Source organism: Aotus nancymaae, unplaced genomic scaffold, assembly GCF_030222135.1.
Source record: "Aotus nancymaae isolate 86718 unplaced genomic scaffold, 86718_ANA_hifiasm-v0.15.2.pri h1tg000029l, whole genome shotgun sequence".
NCBI lineage: Eukaryota > Metazoa > Chordata > Mammalia > Primates > Aotidae > Aotus > Aotus nancymaae.
In genome coordinates this window covers 54271768-54285335 of record NW_026988442.1, presented here as the reverse complement: position 1 = coordinate 54285335, position 13568 = coordinate 54271768, and the positions used below count along the sequence as shown (strand labels likewise).

Below are 13568 nucleotides of genomic sequence, written 5' to 3'. Positions count from 1 at the left end.
TAATGACATGGAAATTTTGAAAAGACAATATATATAAAACCAACAAAATATCAGTATTCATCATATATAAAAATCTACAATAACACGTTTGATGATTTGACAGAAGCAGGCTTCAGAAGGTGGGAAATAACCAACTTCTCCGAGCTAAAGGAGCATGTTCAAACCCAAAGCAAGGTAGCCAAGAACCTTGAAAAAATGTTAGACAAAATGCTAACTAGAATAACCATTTAGAGAAGAACATAAATGACCTGATGCAGCTGAAAAACACAGCATGAGAACTTCATGAAGCATATACAATTTTAAAAGCCAAATCGACCAAGTGGAAAAAAAGATATCAGAGACTGAAGATTAACTCAATGAAATAAAGTGAGAAGACAAGATTCAAAAAAAAAAAAAAAAAAAAAAAAGAGTGAAAAGAAATGAACAAAGCCTCCAAGAAATATGAGATTATGTGAAAAGACCAAATCTACATTTGATTGATGTACCTGAAAGTGATGGGGAGAATTAAACTAAGTTGGAAAAACACTCTTCAGGATATTATCCAGGAGAACTTCCCTAATCTAGCAAGGAAGGCCAACATTCAAATTCAGGAAATACAGAGAACACCACAAAGATACTCCTTGAGAAGAACAACCCCAAGACACATAATTGTCAGATTCACCAGGGTTGAAATGAAGGAAAACATGCTAAGGGCAGCCAGAGAGAAAGGTCAAGTTACCCACAAAGGGAAGCCCACAGACTCACAGTGGATCTCTTGGCAGAAACCCCATAAGCCAGAAGAGAGTGGGGGCCAATATTCAACCTCCTTAAAGAAAAGAATTTTCAACCCAGAATTTCATATCCAGCCAAACTAAGCTTCACAAGTGAAGGAGAAATAAAATTCTTTATGGACAAGCAACTGCTGAGAGATTCTGTCACTACAAGACCAGCCTTACAAGAGCTCCTGAAGGAAGCACTAAACATGGAAAGGAACAACTGTAAAACCATAACAAATTGTAAAGACCATCAATGCTATAAAGAAACTACATCAACTAATGGGAAAAATAACCGGCCAGCATCATAATGGCAGGATGAAATTGACACATAACAATATTATCTTAAATGTAAATGAGATAAATGCCTCAATTAAAAGATTCAGACTGGCAAATTGTATAAAGAGTCAAAACCCAATAGTGTGCTGTATTCAGGAGACCCGTATCACATGCAAAGACATACACAGGCTCAAAATAAAGGGATGGAGGAATATTTACTAAGCGAATGGAAAGCAAAACAAAAGCAGGGGTTGCAATCCTAGTCTCTGATAAAACAGACTTTAAACCAACAAAGATCAAAAGAGACAAAGAAGGGCATTACATAATAGTAAAGGGATCAGTGCAACAAGAAGAACTGACTATTCTAAATATACATACACCCAATGCAGGAGCACCTAGATTCATAAAGCAAGTTCTTAGAGACATACAAAGAGACTTAGACTCCCACACAATAATAGTGGGAGACTTTAACACCCCACTGTCAATATCAGACAGATCAACAAGACAGAAAATTAACAAGGATATCCAGGAATTGAACTCAGCTCTGCACCAAGTGGACCTAATAGACATCTATAGAACTCTCCACCCCAAATCAACAGAATATACATTCTTCTCAGCACCACATCACACCTACTCCAAAACTGACCACATAATTGGAAGTAAAACACTCCTCAGCAAATGCAAAAGAACGGAAATCATAACAAACAGTGTCTCAGGGCACAGTGCAATCAAATTAGAACTCAAGATTAAGAAACTCACTCAAAACCGCACAACTATGTGGAAACTGGACAACCTGCTCCTAAATGACTACTGAATAAACAATGAAATGAAGGCAGAAATAAAGATGTTCTTCGAAGCCAGTGAGAACAAAGACACGATGTACAAGAATCTCTGGGACACATTTTAAAGCAGTGTGTAGAGGGAAATTTATAGCACTGAATGCCCATAAGAGAAAGGAAGAAAGATCTAAAATTGACACCCTAATGTCACAATTAAAAGAACTAGAGAAGCAAGAACAAATAAATGCAAAAGCTTGCAGAAGACAAGAAATAACTAAGATCAGAGCAGAACAGAAGGAGATAGAGACACGAAAAAGCCTTCAAAAAATCAATGAATCCAGGAGCTGTTTTTTTTTTAAAAGATCAACGAAATAGATAGACTGCTAGCCAGACTAATAAAGACAAGAGAGAAAAATCAAATAGATGCAATAAAAAATGATAAAGGATCTAAGATCAACAAAATAGACAGACCACCAGCCAGATTAATTAAAAAAAGAGAGAGAGAGAAGAATCCAATAGATGCAATAAAAAACGATAAAGGGGATATCACCACCAATTCCACAGAAATACAAACTACCATCAGAGATTACTACAAATAACTCTATGCACATAAACTACTAAACCTGGAAGAAGTGGATAAATTCCTGGACACTTGTACCCTCCCAAGCCTAAACCAGGAAGAAGTTAAAACCCTGAATAGACCAATAACAAGGGCTGAAATTGAGGCAGCAATTAGTAACCTACCAACCAAAAAAAGTCCAGGTCCAGATGGGTTCACAGTCAAATTCTACCAGACATACAAAGAGGAGCTGGTACTATTCCTTCTGAAACTATTCCAAACAATAAAAAAAGAGGGAATCCTTCCCAAATCATTTTATGAGACCAATATCATCCTGATAGCAAAACCCGGCAGACTCAACAAAAAAAGAAAACTTCAGGCCAATATCCATGATGAATGGAGATGCAAAAATCTTCAATAAAATACTGGCAAACTGATTGCAACAGCACATCGAAAAGCTTATCTATCATGATCAAGTAGGCTTCATCCTGAGGATGCATACACAAGTCTATAAACATAATCCATCACATAAACAGAACCAAAGACAAAAACCACATGATTATCTCAATAGATGCAGATGCAGAGAAGGCCTTTGAGAAAATTCAGCAGCCCTTTATGCTAAAAACTCTCAATAAACTAGGTATCGATGGAACGTATCTCAAAATAATAAAAGCTATTTACAACAAACCCACAGCCAATATCATACTGAATGGGCAAAAACTGGAAGCATTCCCTTTGAAATCTGGCACTAGACAAAGATGCCCTCTCTCACCACTCCTATTTAATATAGTACTGGAAGTTCTAGCCAGAGCAATCAGGCAAGAAAAAGAAATAAAGGGTATTCATTTAGGAAAGTAGGAAGTCAAATTGTCTCTATTTGCAGATGACATGATTGTATAACTAGAAGACCCCATCATCTCAGCCCAAAATCTCCTTAAACTGATAAGCAACTTCAGCAAAGTCTCAGGATATAAAATCAATATGCAGAAATCACAAGCATTTCTATACACTAATAACAGACTAACAAAGAGCCAAATCAAGAGTGAACTCCCATTCACAATTGCTACAAAGAGAATAAAATACCTAGGAATACAACTAACAAAGAATGTAAAGGACCTCTTCAAGGAGAACTACAAATCTCTGCTCAAGGAAATAAGAGAGGACACTAACAGATGGAAAGACGTTCCATGCTCATGGTTAGGAAGAATCAATATCGTAAAAATGGCCATACTGCCCAAAGTAATTTATAGGTTCAATGCTATCCCCATCAAGCTAACATTGACCTTCTTCACAGAATTGGAAAAAAACACTTGAAACTTGATATGGAACCAAAAGAGAGCCCGCATAGCCAGGACAATCCTAAGCAAAAATAACAAGGCTGGAGGCATGACGCTACCTGACTTAAAACTATACTACAAGCCTACAGTAAGCAAAACAGCATGGTACTGGTACCAAAACAGAGATATAGACCAATGAAACAGAACAGAGGCTTCAGAGGCAATGCCACACATCTACAACCATCTGATCTTTGACAAACCTGACAAAAACAAGCAACGGGAAAAGGATTCCCTGTTTAATAAATGGTGTTGAGAAAACTGGCTAGCCATGTGCAGAAAGCAGAAACTGGACCCCTTCCTGACACCTTACACTAAAACTAACTCCAGATGGATTAAAGACTTAAACATAAGGTCTAACACCATAAAAACCCTAGAAGAAAACCTAGGCAAAACCATTCAGAACATAGGCACTGGCAAGGTCTTCATGACTAAAACACCGAAAGCATCAGCCACAAAAGCCAAAATAGACAAATGAGATCAAATTAAACTCCAGAGCTTCTGTACAGCAAAAGAAACATCATTAGAGTCAACTGGCAACCAGTAGAATGGGAAAAACATTTTCACAATCTACCCATCTGACAAAGGGCTAATATCCCTAATGTACAAAGAACTAAAACTGATATACAAGAAAAAAACAAACAAACTTACTCAAAAGTTGGCGAAGGATATGAACACTTTTCAAAACAAGACGCAAAAGGCCAACAAACATATGAAAAAATGCTCATCATCACTGGTCATTAGAGAAATGCAAATCAAAACCACATTGAGATACCATCTCATGCCACTTAGAATGGCGATTATTAAAAAATCTGGAGACAACAGATGCTGGAGAGGATGTGGAGAAATTGGAACACTTAGACTGCTGGTGGGAGTGTAAATTAGTTCAACCATTGTGGAAGACAGTGTGGTGATTCCTCAAGGATCTAGAACTAGAAATACCACTTGACCCAGCAATCCCATTGCTGGTTATATACCAAAAGGATTGTAAATCATTCTATTATAAAGACACATGCACACGAATGTTTATTGTGGCACTGTTCACAAGAGCAAAGACTTGGAACCAACTCAAATGCCCATTAATGATATACTGAATAAAGAAAATGTGGCACATATACACCATGGAATACTATGCAGCCATAAAAAAGGATGAGATCGTGTCCTTTGCAGGGACATGGATGAAGCTGGAAGCCATCATTCTCAGCAAACTGACACAAGAACCGAAAACCAAACACCGCATGTTCTTACTCATAAGTGGGAGTTGAACAATGAGAACACATGAACATTGGGAGGGGAACATCACAAACATGGTCTGTCAGGGGGAGGGGGGCTAGAGGAGGAAGGAGAAATACCTAATGTAGATGACGGGGTGATGGATGCAGCAAACCACCATGTATAACTATGTAACAAACCTTCATGTTTGTTACATATACCTTAGAATTTAAGTGTGTATATATATATATATATATATAGTACCCACACATATACCCCAGAATTTAAGTATATATATAAAAAAAGAAATAATAAAAAGAAATCTTACTCATCAAAAAAAATCTCCTACGAATAAGTAAGACAAAAGTAAAGTACTCAGAAGAAAAAATAAGAAAGGAGAAGAAAGCTGAAAGACCACCAAACATATATAAAGGTGTTTAATCTCACTAGTAATCAGGGAAATGAAATAAAGCAAAGAGATACCATTTTACAGTCATTACATTAGCAAAAGGCTTATTGGCAAGAATATGGGGAAATGGGGTATATTATACACTGTTGAAACAAATGTAACTTGGTAAAACTATTTTTGCAGTGTAATACTATCTAGTAAAATCGAATGTATGCAAACATATTATTACCACATATTAGAGAAACTCTCATGTGCATACGCAAGAAGATACCCACAAGGATGTTTACAGGAAAAAACTGGAACACTAAAAAGCCAGTTTAAAAAGAATATATATATATATGTTACATTTATATATTATATAATATGTCATATATGATATATACATATATTTCTTATATATACACATCTACCATATATATACATATACCATATATATACACATATATAAATATACCATATACAGGTACACACACACACACACACACACACACACACCTTAAACCTATTAATGTAGTTATAAGTACATACCTATAAGGACAAGTTTTAAAAAGTACCCCAAAAGCATACCTACCAACTCTCCAACTTTAGGACAGTGACACTTCAGGAAGTGAAGGTAATCTAAGGTAAGGAATGTGAACAGGACTTTAATGAAATCTTTCTTTAAAAAAACTATATTAAATATGGCAAAATATTAACAATTGTTGAATTTGGGTAGCGACTACATAGGCATCTATTTTATCTGTATGTTTATGTTTAAAATACTTTATAATTAAAAATTTAAAATATAGTAACTAACATAAAGTAGTCACAAACACCTAACAATCATCACAGCAACAGTATTTTCTGTTCATTTATTTTCAATAAAAAAACAAGTAAAGTGCTCAAAAGAATAACATTTTGGAAATCATGACATGCCTAAGGTGAAGCATTTACAGAAATGTAAATGTGACCATGATTATACAACCAAGGTTTTCTACTTGTTTAGAAAAAAAATTAATGGTTAACTCAATATATTGCACTTAGTAGTGGTAAGAGAGTACCATAAAACACGCTGTTCTCTCACTCAGCTGAACCTAAATTAAAATCAGTCAGCTTTGAAATTTCATGACTTTGGGGACCTAGAATTCACCACCCTCACAATGTATTAGCATTATTTTCCCATAAAGAAGTAATAATCTGCGGTGTGTGTTAGAGGTTACGACTGAACCTTCCTTGAGTTCTCAGGAAAATCATCCCCTCTCCCTGCAGTGTGAGATTTGTCAAACTCACAGAGCTTCCTCCAGCTGTGGAGGCTGATTTCCCAGTGTACTTCATGTTCTGGTCAGACACTTTCATCAGATGGTGAAAGACGAACACGGGTTTTAATCTCCAAGGCCTGAAGTCACCAGAATGGCCAGTCACGGGCAGTGAGGAAGTCAGGCTAGGAGACCAACAGAAACAGCCTCTCAGCCCCCATGCCCTTTCACCCGCATTTCAGGGACAGCTCAGAGGCAGCCAGAAATTGCTCCAGGCAGGGTGCTGAGTTGGGCCCTGCTGTTTGGGTAAAATCATAGGGAAGTGTTGAGCCTGAGATGAGTTAATCGTAAAGTGTATGTGAGACATATTTTAAGGGTCAATTTAAAATTTGGCAATGAGATGACTTTAAAATCAGCTTTAGGACTGGACCATCATTTTGTTGGGGCCATTTTGTTTATCGGCATTCACAGAACACACAGCTGCTACGGTTTAACTGTGCCCTCTTTTCCTATAAATGAGTTAAATCAACAACCCTGATGACTAGCAGGATAAAATGTGGCAGAGAGATGCTCTTTATATCCCAATCCTACTTCACCTTCAACACCCAGATCAAATTTCCTTCCCTTGTTGATGCCATGCTCCTTGGACTCATCTTCTTTAATGGACTCCAACATGTACCAGCAGTGAAGTAGAAAGAGTTTCCACGGTTTTGTGGCTGCACAGACCTAGATCTGAACTCCAGTCTCCATTTACTCACTGTAGAATCTCAGGTATTTCATATAACCTCTCTAGGCTTCAATTTCCTCATCTGAAAATTGGGGAAATAATAATACCTGTCTCATAGAGTTGTTTTGAGGATGAAATGAGATACAGAGTGGAACTGCTTAGTCCAAAGCCTGGCCTGAAGAAACGCTGTTAACCACTGTTGTTCCTGACATTCTTCCTGTTCTTTTAATTATTTTTCCTTGTCCTTCAGATTTCTATTCTGAGTTGAACGTGGTTGTTTTGAACTTAGACAAAAGCTTTTATATTTTACTCCCTACTGGTATTGATTTAAAATGTGCTTTATTTCCAATGAAATAACTTTTCTTGGATTTTTGTTTGACACATGGTGCCTCATATTTTCTCAAACATCATTAAGGACAGAAAAATCCTAAAAATTGAGGTCAAGTACATGCAGAAGTCAAGGGTGTTCAGTCTTAAGGCCCTCTGTTGACAAAGCCACTAGAGGCACTGAAGACCTTCGCTGGCTTCTCAGAGTTTTCTGTTGACTCTGAGGCTTCTATGTTCGCTTAAGATCAGCCATCAGAAAACAGTGAATTTATGTTTTGGACACACTGTGGGAGTCAGGCTCCTGACAAGAAAGGCCACCAGCAAAGCCAGGGAAGTTTTAAGTAAAGTTCTTTTCATTTGGATGTTGCCAGAAGAAACAGGCTGAGAACAAAGACCATTATTATAAAATAATGAAATAAATCACTACTCATCTTCAAGCATTAACAAACTTAGCACATAGTAGGTGCTTAATAATCACTTACTGCGTGATAAGTATGACACTTCTTAGGTGGAGCCTCCATTTACCTGGAGACAGACCCTTTCTGGAATGGTTGACAACAGCCAAGTGCTCCTTACCCAAACCCCTACAAAAGCCTGTAAATAAACATTTGCACCACTTGAAACTTGTTTATCTTTTATCATTGTCCAAAGAGAAATTCCTGGAGATATATATCTATATAAATTTTTTTCTATATATATTCTTTATCTACCTACCTACCTATCTACTCTAAATATTAGGGAGCATAATTCTGGTTCAAAAATAAATGTTGTAAATCAAGAAATTTTCCTCATGCAAATTTCAGCTTTATAAAGATTCCAGATGTCAGTGCCCTGTGGGTCCTGGAAAATATGTCATTGTTTTGTATTTCTAAATCTCGTACGCAATTATTAAAACTTTTACAATATAACCACATCTCCTGAGACTGGAAACAGGAGTTTGCAACTCTTTGCAAGGATTGGGGGATGCTGCAGTGCCCCCCAGGGCCTCAGCAGGGGTCAGCCTCTACTAGACTAACGCTCGCTCAGGGAAGGTGTCTTTGTAAGCATTCAGCTGCCGCCCCTCTGCCTGGCCCTGCGTAGAAGAGCAGTGCATTTTGACAGAATTGTGGAGGGAAACACCTTCCAAAAGAGAGCAAAACAAACACTGCAGTGTCGTAGCATTTGTCCTAGGGTTACAGTTCTTCGCTGCTGATAATTATAATGGATATAGTACTTTGAAACCTATTACTAATCTATTTTTTTTTCTTTTCTGTATACATAGCCTTTTTCATAGTCCACACTCCCATCTATCTGCTGGGGAATGGGAGTTAGAGTAGGAAATTAGGATTCTTTCAATACTAATTTTGTGTCCCTAATGAGGCAATGTGAGGAAAAGTAAGAATTTAAATATGTTTATGCTTTAACACAACAAAAACTAGACCTGGACTTCAACATGGAGACTGCTAGAAACCAGAGAGAACTCAGGAGAGGATATTAGGGAAATTCACATAAGACAGAGATAAAAAGTACAAAGAGGATCTCCTCTTCTATCATGGCAGTGAGAGGGCAGGAGAAATGGGGCAAGAGGCAGGCCAAGGTCTGCAGTGACCACCCACCCTTGGGGGTGAAATTAAAGGAGGAGGGCGCGATCCTTATCCAACTAGGCATAGCCTGAGAACACTGGAGCTAGAGGCCTGCATCCTTCTATGCAGCCCAAGAAAGGTTGTGATTCTCTAGGAGAAGTTCCATATTCAGCTTAGGCCTGCGTCCAAGATGGTGTGGCGGAGGGCCAGGATGATGCTCCCTTAGGGCTGGATGGGGCCAGCTGCATCTCAGTGAGCCCATTCAGAGACCCATAGACGACTACACCTAAGTATCCAGATACTCCTGAGAACACAGCAGACAACACCTGAGCTGCAACATCACGTAGAGCCAAGGGATGGTAATTGAACTGAGTACATGGATCCAGAAACCCTTCTCTTCCTCCTTGCTCCTCCCCACCGTTCCATTTAGTACATGTCACCTCAGATGAGAGCAGTGGGCACGAACAAGAAACTGGATTAATGCATATGTAAAAGAAAATAAATAGTCGAAATGAGACTGTTTAAACCAAAGACAGAGATACTGTTAATTTGCAAGTTTAAAATCACTGTCCCCTGCTCTCTCCCCCAGGAGGGTGAGTATAGTGAGAAATACCAGATAGCTAATAGAAAATAATGTACATCTTCTTTGCACATATGTGTAATAATGTTAAACTATAACATGTCTATAGAATCAAGAAAAGAATTGTATATTTTTAATAGCTCCCCTTTTATACAAAGGATTTGAGGCAGCTATAACCTATGTATTAGAAAATAAATGCTCAAGAAAAGATCAAAAGATCTTTAATAAGTTTTAGTTATTTGTCATGAAAGGGAGAATGCTAAAGATTCACTTAGTATATGTGTTTTGACATATAGAAGGTTAGTATGAGAGGTGTGATCAAGCATTTTCTTTATTCATGAAGTGTCAATATTTCTGTGGAAGGAAAGAAGCAAGAACTGTGTTTTTTATGCCTTTATCTTCAGCATTTCCTAGACTTCCTGGAGCATGGTGTATGCTCAGTTAATATTTATTGAATGAATAAATGAAAATATAAACTGCTTAGCCTCAGAATAGATAGCTGAGGACATTTCTGGAGCTCTCTCAAGCCACTGCTGGTGATATGGGCTGATTGGAAGAGCCTGGGGAATCTGATGTGGCAGGAGGTAAGGGCTCTTGGTTACCCCATCCCCATCTGAGAGACCTGCCAAAGAAGAAGGAGATTTGAGGACTTTGCTGTGCAATGACACCCCTACTTCCATAGGCTGTGAGGCTGGGGTGTGTATGTGTGCATGTATAAGGCAGTGTTTTCTGGGCAGGGGTGCTTGCTGCAGCCTCAGTTGAACCAATACAACCTTTGCCGATACCCACTGAAGAGGCATCTAAGAATTGAGACTCTAGTCCCAGGGTTGGCTTAGGAGGCAGAGAAAGAGCACAAAAGCATGGTCTCAGGGAGGCCTAAATGCTATCCAGTTGCACATCAAGACTGTGCTTTCTTTTCCTGATATTAGCAATTCAGGGACAAAATTAAGCCAGATAGAAAATTGCCATGGAAGTCAGAATGTGAATAGTGCCGGCATCATAAAGCAAGACAGTAGGAAGTGAAGTGTTTTGTCTCAGGCCAGACACTGTGGAGCATGGATTTGGCAGATCTGATGCAAGACCCTCCTGATCACAAGGCTGGACTGGGTCATGGGCTGTACCTGGCACACAGCCTTTGTTTGCAAATCACCCAGTGGCCAGGCCTGAGTTTACCTTGTGCACTCCTGTGTGCACAATTTTTAAAAACGAAACCTTTTCCCATGCTCTTCAGGTGACTGGCCTTTTGCAATACAGTCAATCAAAAAACATTGCTGAGAAACAACCTACCATAAGAGCAGGATCGAATCTTGAGAAGATTGAAAAGTGGGAAGAATAATTTAAGACTGCCCAGAAAGCATTAACTAGTATTCTACTTTCATAGATTCCACAAGATTATTCTGAACTTCACCCAAATGACGATCACTTTTCTTAATATCTGGCTGAGTTGTTACATGGGGCCCATAAATCTTAGCTGGCGTTACCTGGCACTGTTAGTGATCAAGATCACTGGTTGACTGAATGCACTAGAATAGACATGTTAATCAGCCTAGTTAATTCGCTGGGGTAATTAATTACTGAACAGTTATCTAATTAGCTTACACTTTTACTTCTCAAAGCCAGAGGTAAATGTCAGATTGAAATTGGTGGTTCTCCTCATTACACCCTAAAAACAAATTGAGAGATAGGGCATGGAGTATCAAATAAAAGTATGCAGGTGCCAGTGATAGTAAGTGAGTCTGTTGAGTCTCAAAACTGCCAGTGCTTGCTAGGAAGGAGCAGCAGGTAGACGAGCCTGAGATGAGTCAGGAGGTAAGAGACAGATGTATTACTACAAGCTATCAACAAGAACTACTGTCCTAAGTTACAAAGGCAGCACACATGTTAAAGACTATTTTGCCCATAGTCGTCATTACCTTTTCCAAGAGAAGTGTCCCCAGGACTTTTTTGATATCTGGGCACAGTTGCAAATGTCTAGTTGGTGGTAGCAGTGGCAAAATTTAGGCTATATGGATTCCTTGTTATTGAGTCCCCTATTCTTTAACCTTACTATTCTGTAAATTTTGCTGCCCGACCAAGATGGACCAAAGGAGGCCAGTGTGGCATTCAAAGAGTTTGCCAAGAATGACTATCACCAGGAGGAGGAGTATCTTCTAACATGGAGAACTCAGTTAGGATGTGAGCACTTGATTCTTGACTGCGATGCACATTCTTAGAGAGAAGTCCAAGCATATTAGGAGGTGTCTTGTATTTGCTGCTGTTTGGCATTTATAGACATTTTAGGTTCTGACTTGCCTGAAAGCCATGAGACTATGTTCTTGAAACTCTCACCAGCATAGAACTTCAGCTGATTGCTATGGGAGTAGAGGGAAAAAAAAATCAGGATGGAGTTATCTAGTCTTCTAGATTTTTCCATCCCAAAAGTGAAAAGTGACAAGCATTAGCAAAAGTAGTGAATTCATGCCTTTCTTAGCAGAGACTCTGTTTTCTGAAAATACTAGGCTATATTTCATTATTCCATATGGATTAAACCCTGGTTCAATAGATTTTACCAACAGCCTAGGGTTTAACTAAGAAAAAAGGCCCTGGGAAATAAGTTTCATTTAGTTATCAGTCCTTCTGTGTGAACTTGAATGAGCAAAGTTCAGATAAAGGGACAGTCTGAAGTCCTGACTTTGGATGCTTTCCTAACTTGTGATAGCAAAGAATGAAAACAAGTTGGCGAGGGGCTGGAGATGGGAAATTCAAATGTTTGAGAACCAGAAGTTCTCATGTGTACTGGACACGGTTTTGAGACAGCCTGGTAAGCGTGTTTTAGAAACCAAAAGGGGGCTTGCATCTGTACAGTTGTCTCAAAGCAAATAAGTCTGTTTGCAACATCAAACCTGTGTTGGGATCAAGGACAGATGTAAGGGAAAGGTTCTCACCAATAGCTGACAAGCTAACCAACCTGGTCGAAGAGTTAGGATGCCATACCTTCAAAGCGAGCCTATCTTCTTGAGGAAGCACTGCTCTGAGAGCTGGGCTGTGGTATAAAAGGTATGTCAGGGAGGGCATTTTTTGTTTGATAGGAAAATTTAAAATGCTGAAGGAAAAAGTTCCTTAGTAATTTCACAAAAAAACTTAATTTTTAAGGGAGAGTATCATTCTAACTTGGAACTGAACTATTATGACTAGATCTATAATTTGATAGCGAGTCACAATATTTCTCTTTCTTGACATCGATTGAAGAGTAACTGTTCACATAATAGAGAGAATGGCTTCGGTTTTACCTGCCTCCAAAAGATCCATGAGCTCTGACAGGAATACATATGTGGGGTGAGTAATTTTGATTTTTTTAAATTTGTTTTGATCAGACAGATGCTCTTTGGATTTTGTATTAAATGATCAGATAGTAGGCCTCTACAGTTAAGCAAATTTCTTAAATGTGGAGATTATATCACTGGACACAGCTCATAAAACAATACAAATGTCTTTTCAATGACTTTTTTACTCCTTGGTTTTGGGGGGTTAGGGATTGGCTCATCTAAGAAGATGGAGCAAAATAAGTCACAAAAAACATGCAAAAGTTAAGCCAACCTTCAGTAGTAAACAAATGCAAGGTTCAGCCTGGGACTCACTACAGAGTTCAGCCCTTAACTCCAAGACCATGGGCTGCATAAAAAGGGCCTCCCAGTGCCCGAGGAAGGTTTAATTGTGTTGCAGGATATTGTGGCGTGATTTCATATGCTTTGTGATGGACCTGACATAGAATTTACTTCTAAAACACAGTCTATGTGATTCATCTCATGGGTAGATATAAAATTGCTGAAGCTG

The 13568-nt window shown here is 38.5% G+C and overlaps 2 protein-coding genes across 4 annotated transcripts in view; one reads left to right on the top strand and one right to left on the bottom strand.

The window, feature by feature from the left end:
• CCDC148 (coiled-coil domain containing 148) overlaps positions 1-13568 on the bottom strand; it is a 459375-nt gene that overhangs the window by 126785 nt on the left and 319022 nt on the right. The gene's annotated exons all lie outside the window — the stretch shown is intronic.
• UPP2 (uridine phosphorylase 2) overlaps positions 12683-13568 on the top strand; it is a 33711-nt gene continuing 32825 nt past the window's right edge. Inside the window, exon 1 of one of the 3 annotated variants that reach the window (XM_012454895.3) lies at positions 12683-13070. Coding sequence is in view for 2 of the 3 variants with exons in the window: in XM_012454894.3 (XP_012310317.1) it covers positions 13009-13070 (62 nt within the window). In the remaining variant the exon portion in view is untranslated. The remainder of the gene's footprint in view (positions 13071-13568) is intronic. The other 2 variants (XM_012454894.3, XM_064382743.1) reach the window with 2 other exon arrangements.